This window comes from Mesitornis unicolor, unplaced genomic scaffold, assembly GCF_000695765.1.
Source record: "Mesitornis unicolor isolate BGI_N332 unplaced genomic scaffold, ASM69576v1 scaffold50112, whole genome shotgun sequence".
Classification (NCBI taxonomy): Eukaryota; Metazoa; Chordata; class Aves; order Mesitornithiformes; family Mesitornithidae; genus Mesitornis; species Mesitornis unicolor.
The window spans coordinates 15,698-20,987 of NW_010170810.1; the positions used below are offsets into that span (position 1 = coordinate 15,698).

Genomic DNA, 5,290 nt, shown 5'->3' on the forward strand with positions numbered 1-5,290 from the left:
AAAGAGAGAGGATTTATTCTACTGAGAGCAACTTGGGTGGCTTAAGAAACCAAACCAAAGATGTGGTACAACAGGTCTACAGTCTGACCACAAGCAGGGTGGTGAGCATTTAGCTTAGGAAAGTTATATTAAGGCTCTGAAAGAAACTTCAGTTTTAAAAAATAGTTCTAGCCACAGCTCCTTTCATGCTTTTGAAGCTTCTTAATTAGGAAGACAATTAGAGATGAACAATATCTGCTGTGGTTAGAGGCCATGTGAACAGAATGACTCAATGCACACTTAACAAAACCTCTTGTAAAGCATCTGCAGCACTGTCCATTGCAGTCTGTCACATAGCACCAGGAACACAAAACCGAAACTATAAATGCAACTCTTTAATTATTTTCTAATGTGCTGCTTCTGCTACTAAACAAGTCATCAGAGACGAACTCAGTGTTAGACTGAACCTATTTGTTCTACTAAAACATGCTCCCTAACAGCCTTCACACGTGTAGCTGGGATGGTCTCATTGTAGCGGGTTTCTGCTCAAGGAAAGAGGAGGAAGGCTGCTGGCCCTGTGATCCTTGACTCTTCCTGTTGCAAAACACACTCAGTGGGTAAGCAACAGACAGGAAAAGGCTGAGGATGGAAAATCATCCCGTCTGAGTCTGGCAGTGGATGGGTGGAGAGAACAGACCACCTCTTCTGAGCGAGCACCCCTGTATATGAAGGGCTGCGGAAGGAGCCCCATTTCCTACCGGCGCAGCAGTGGGTTCATCTCTCTTACTTACGTGTGTTTTCATTTCATTAGCTACGGTCGTTGACATCATGACACAACAGATGATCGTCACCAGGATGAAGTAAAGCGCATACATAAAGCGGGTGCTGGTTGACTGTTTTATCTTGGGGCAGCATTTGCAGCACAGGGAACAGGCAGCGGTACCACAGCAGCAGGCCAACTGCAAAGACAAAAACCACAAGTCATTCCATCACCACCTTTAGGCTTCTATTGCAAGAGTCAGACAGAGAAGCTGGGAGACTTCCTGTAAAACCCAGAATTTCTTAAGTCCTCTCCTCCCAGCTGAGCAGCATTTAAGTGGAAGCAGACTGTCTTGTTTATCAGAAGCCGCTAGGTTTAAGAACATCTGTTTCTAGCTTTCCCACACACTAGGGATGAGAGTGAAGAGGATGAGGAAGAACCGCTCCCGATTTCCTCATCCGGCTCTTTTTGTGTCTGTGCAGCTGGTGGTCCTGGCACGTTTCGTCCAGCAGAACAGGCACTGACACGGTATGGCTCTGTTTCCTGCAACACACTCTCCCCATGCCACAGTGAAAAGGCATATCTGCACAAGGGCACAGACTCCAGAACTGTTTGCTTTTAACATGCAGACAAAACTATCTTGTTTCTAAGGCGAGCTGGAGGTTTTGTTTCAAAACCAGCCATACGGATTCATTTCAATTCACCGGAACCATATGGTCCTTTTATAAGGTGCCCTTTCTGGTAGACACACAGACAAAAAACTTTTTTTGCTACAGAACTTTACGCTACTAAAGACTTCGAGAAAATTAAAGGAGAGAGAGAAAACTGTTTAAGCCACACTTTGGGATAGTTATGCTGAAGGCCTTATAAACAGAAAAACAGCTACAATAAAATCAAACTCACGCCAACAAACAAAAAACTACATTAACAGTTCTAGATATTTTGGGCGGCAGAGAAAGAACCTGGAAATACTTGGCATGCTGCAAACAGTGTAAAAGACAGCTGAGCTTGAAGGATCCAAAATACAATGGCACCATCTTGTACTGAAGAAAGCCAGAGAAGAAATGCAACTTCGCTGTTATTTAGAAACACTTTGCAAAGGTGAAAGTGGTGAGAGACAGAATTCCTTGTGTATTTTAGGTTTTTTCTACTTGCAACTGAGGGTCCATCAAGATAAAAAGCAAGAAGCATAGCAAAAAGCACATAATTGCCTTATTCAACAGGGAAAAAGGTACTGAATAAATCCTGAAAGAGATCTAGCTTGATCATTATGTCCTCACTGTCAGCAGTATCATTAACTTACAAACATGCATGCACCTTCCCTGCCTTCTACATTTAGAAAAGTCATATATAAAAATATAAATATAAGCCTTATTTTTATACATAATGCAGCACTATACTTGGCCAGGCCCTTCCTTGCAATGGGCAGCAGCTTCATATGGCTTCCATGCCTAACCCAGCAGCCACAACCACAGGAGGGATTTTTGGACATCAGCAGGCAGCCAGGAGCAGGGAACCTCTCTTCCAGGTCCCACTGCTGCCAGGCCAGAGCTACCTAACCCCTCAGCACTCCCATATTTAGAGGCTCCCCATGGCCAGTGTGTACCACAGGGTTGGTGCTGTGCTGTGCCAGGGGCTCGAGCATACCAAGGCTGCTTTTTGATGTTGTTGCCCCAGCCTCCAAGAGGGGCCACGGGAACGTTCGTAAGACTCCCCTGCTTTCCAGCAAGCAGCTGTACAAGATGTTGGCTTTTCTAGTCCTTGCCAAGGGATTCAAAATGCACAAGTGCCACATTTGAGCCATCCAGGCAAACTTCACTTGCTTGTATGTGCCTCGAGGTGCCAAACCACCATGTGCTATTTTCTTCCCAGGACACTGTCTCTTCCAGCACCAATGACTGCCCAATCTGCAGGAGGGGGTTTCATGTATGTGTCTGCAGACATGTGCACCTGATATACCTCCACAGAGCTTCACAACTGGACTGGTTGATCAAAGAGCCCCAAATAATTTTGAAGAAGTGTCTTGAAAAGACTCCCAGCTTATAATTTCCTTGCCATGACTACCTGAAGGCTGCTTGCCTTCAGCCCCACAGAAAGGGGGTAGTGAACGGGACCTTGCCTCGCTCCACGACAGCTTTCTGGTTCGCAGAAGACGTAAAATGGAGATGGTCTAAGCTGGCTCCCACTCTGCCCTCCTCTCAATTCACCGCAGGATCTCATGCCAGAGAAGACGGAGGCCTCAAAGCATGCAGCTGCTAAAACTGCTGCTGCTGCAAAACAGAAATCGTCTCGAAAATACACAAAGCTCCAACTGTGGGGAATAAACAGAATCGGCTCATGTTGGCACCAAAGCTGGAAATTAAAAATACTACATGTATAAGCACATTGTGCAACTATACTTTCAAAATAGAAGGCAGTGGTGGCTGAATTGCAATTTTATTTTTCATATGTAGTGAAACTAAGTTAACTTTTACAGCATCAACTACAAGTCCAAGAAATAAGGAAGCTATGGCAAGTTACTGATTCAGCAAACAACTGGACTAATAACATTTCAAAACAAAAACACACAAGGAAAGTATAATCCATCCACTTCAGAATTATGGAAAAAAAAATAAAAGATTAAGACTAAAAGTCCTTTCAGTGTCTATAAGCCAGATCCAAAGTATCCAACACTGAACCTCAACTGCTGGCCACAGTCACTGTAATGTTAAAAAATACAGTACGGAAGTAAAAAGGCATGCAGCATTGGCATTTGTAAGTGGAACAACATCTTCCTAAGCCAGGTGCTAGAGAGGTCTGCCAGTGAAACCTCATCTGTGTCCAGCAATGCATCTGCTATTCCAGTCCTGAGTCCCTGGAGCTACTATTTAAAGCAACAAATACTTAAACAGAATATATAGCTCATTAATGCACTGTTCCACATTACTTATAGAGACCTTAATGATCGTTTCTAATACTGAGCATATACCCTATAAGTTGACAATATTTGTGAAAAGTGCCAGTGTCTCCATCTTATTTCAGATGCACTCCTTCAAGAACTCTGAACAGCCATGGAAACCGTGGTAAGTTGGTTAGGTTATTTAGCCACAACCCCAAAATTGGGGTGGGGAGTTTGTTGTTTTGGGGTTGGTTTTTTTCTATTTTAAACTCTGGTTATGACTAACTACATTCCAGAGCAGGCTACAATGAAATAGGTGTTATCCAAAAATAAATGAAAACAGTCTTTATCCCGAAGAGTAAGATGCTGGCCATAACTTAGAGACCTGAGAGATTTCAAAGACGTTACCTTTGAGCGACAGACAGAAAGCCCACATATACCACAACTTTTCTGTCAAAAGACTGCAGTCAACATGCAGCTAAACTACGCAGTCCCTCTGACGCTGCACGATTTACTGTAGGCACGGCCCGTCTCGCCTTGCTTCTGACTTTTAACTTCAGTGAGGGCCTGCCCAGGGGCTCAGGACCCTCTGGTGCAGAAGTGCAAGCTAGTAACAAATGCTTCCCATGTTAAAAAACTAGGCTGTGAAAAAAGCTAGTAATGTAATAAATCTTTTACAGATTTAGTTTATCATTAAACAAAAACTCCTCCAAAGGATGGGCTCTGCAGAAGGAAGGCACTCTGTGGTTTTCAGGAGAGCAACAACTCAGATAGCATAAGGTCTGCAATCACTGCCAGGAGGTAGGCCTTGAAAATCCTGGTCTGTACCTACAGATCTCCTTTCAAGTCCTGTGATCCTTCCAAGTCCAAGGTTCCCAAGAGCTCAGCACGATGGCATCCAAAAGCCAGGCTGCTCTGGCATAAGTATGTCACGATGCAGCAGGTTCTGGCTTTAAGTCTTTCTCACCCAAAAGCTCCCAGCAAGTACAATCACCCAGCTCCCCCTCTAGCTTTACATCTCCTCACCAGGTGAACACCACAATCTGACAATAATTACAACATTATGTAAATATTTATGCTTTCCTCAAACACAATCAGCCAGCCCCCTAATGGTAACCCATCCTGACACCAGGCCCCTACAAGGCAGATTGAGCACCTGCTTTGCTCAGTGTCACTTTCCGAGCTCAGGGAGGGAGCAGTGTCAGCTTGCATGAAGTTCCAAAACTCGAAAACCTAGGGTACTTGAAAACAGACTGCACCGTGATTTGAACTGCCTGGATGATGGCTGACTTGACTGGTTTCACAACAGCAGATGTGGAAAGCTGTGTGGGAAATTTTTCTGTGAAAAATATTCAAAGCGTAGTTTCACAGACTTATCCTGGTAGCCAGGCTGGCTTAATGGCCACTGGCTCCCCTCAGCCTTTCTTCTCCGCTGGACACTCGCTCACTCCTGCCCTTGCACCAGCACCTCCATAGTCTCAAAAATTGTTTCTGCTGCTGGGAGCGACCAAACAAAGCAAACTACTGACAAAAAAAAAAATAAAAAAAAATTAAAAGGTGGGGGGAACATTGTGGATAAAAATGAGGTATCCATCCCCAGCTGCTTACTTATCATGCAATAACAGAAACAGTTCCACCATTTCTCGGTGTCAGGGAAGGTGATGGAACAAATC

The 5,290-nt window shown here is 44.3% G+C and overlaps 1 protein-coding gene across 1 annotated transcript in view; it reads right to left on the reverse strand.

Moving 5' to 3' along the window:
• LOC104537031 (serine incorporator 5-like) overlaps positions 1-964 on the reverse strand; it is a gene marked incomplete at its 3' end in the record, with an annotated part of 15,652 nt that extends 14,688 nt beyond the window's left edge. The window contains 2 exon segments of the mRNA XM_010179802.1: positions 771-943; positions 946-964. Coding sequence (XP_010178104.1) covers positions 771-943; positions 946-964 — 192 coding nt within the window.
• Positions 965-5,290: the final 4,326 nt, after the last annotated feature.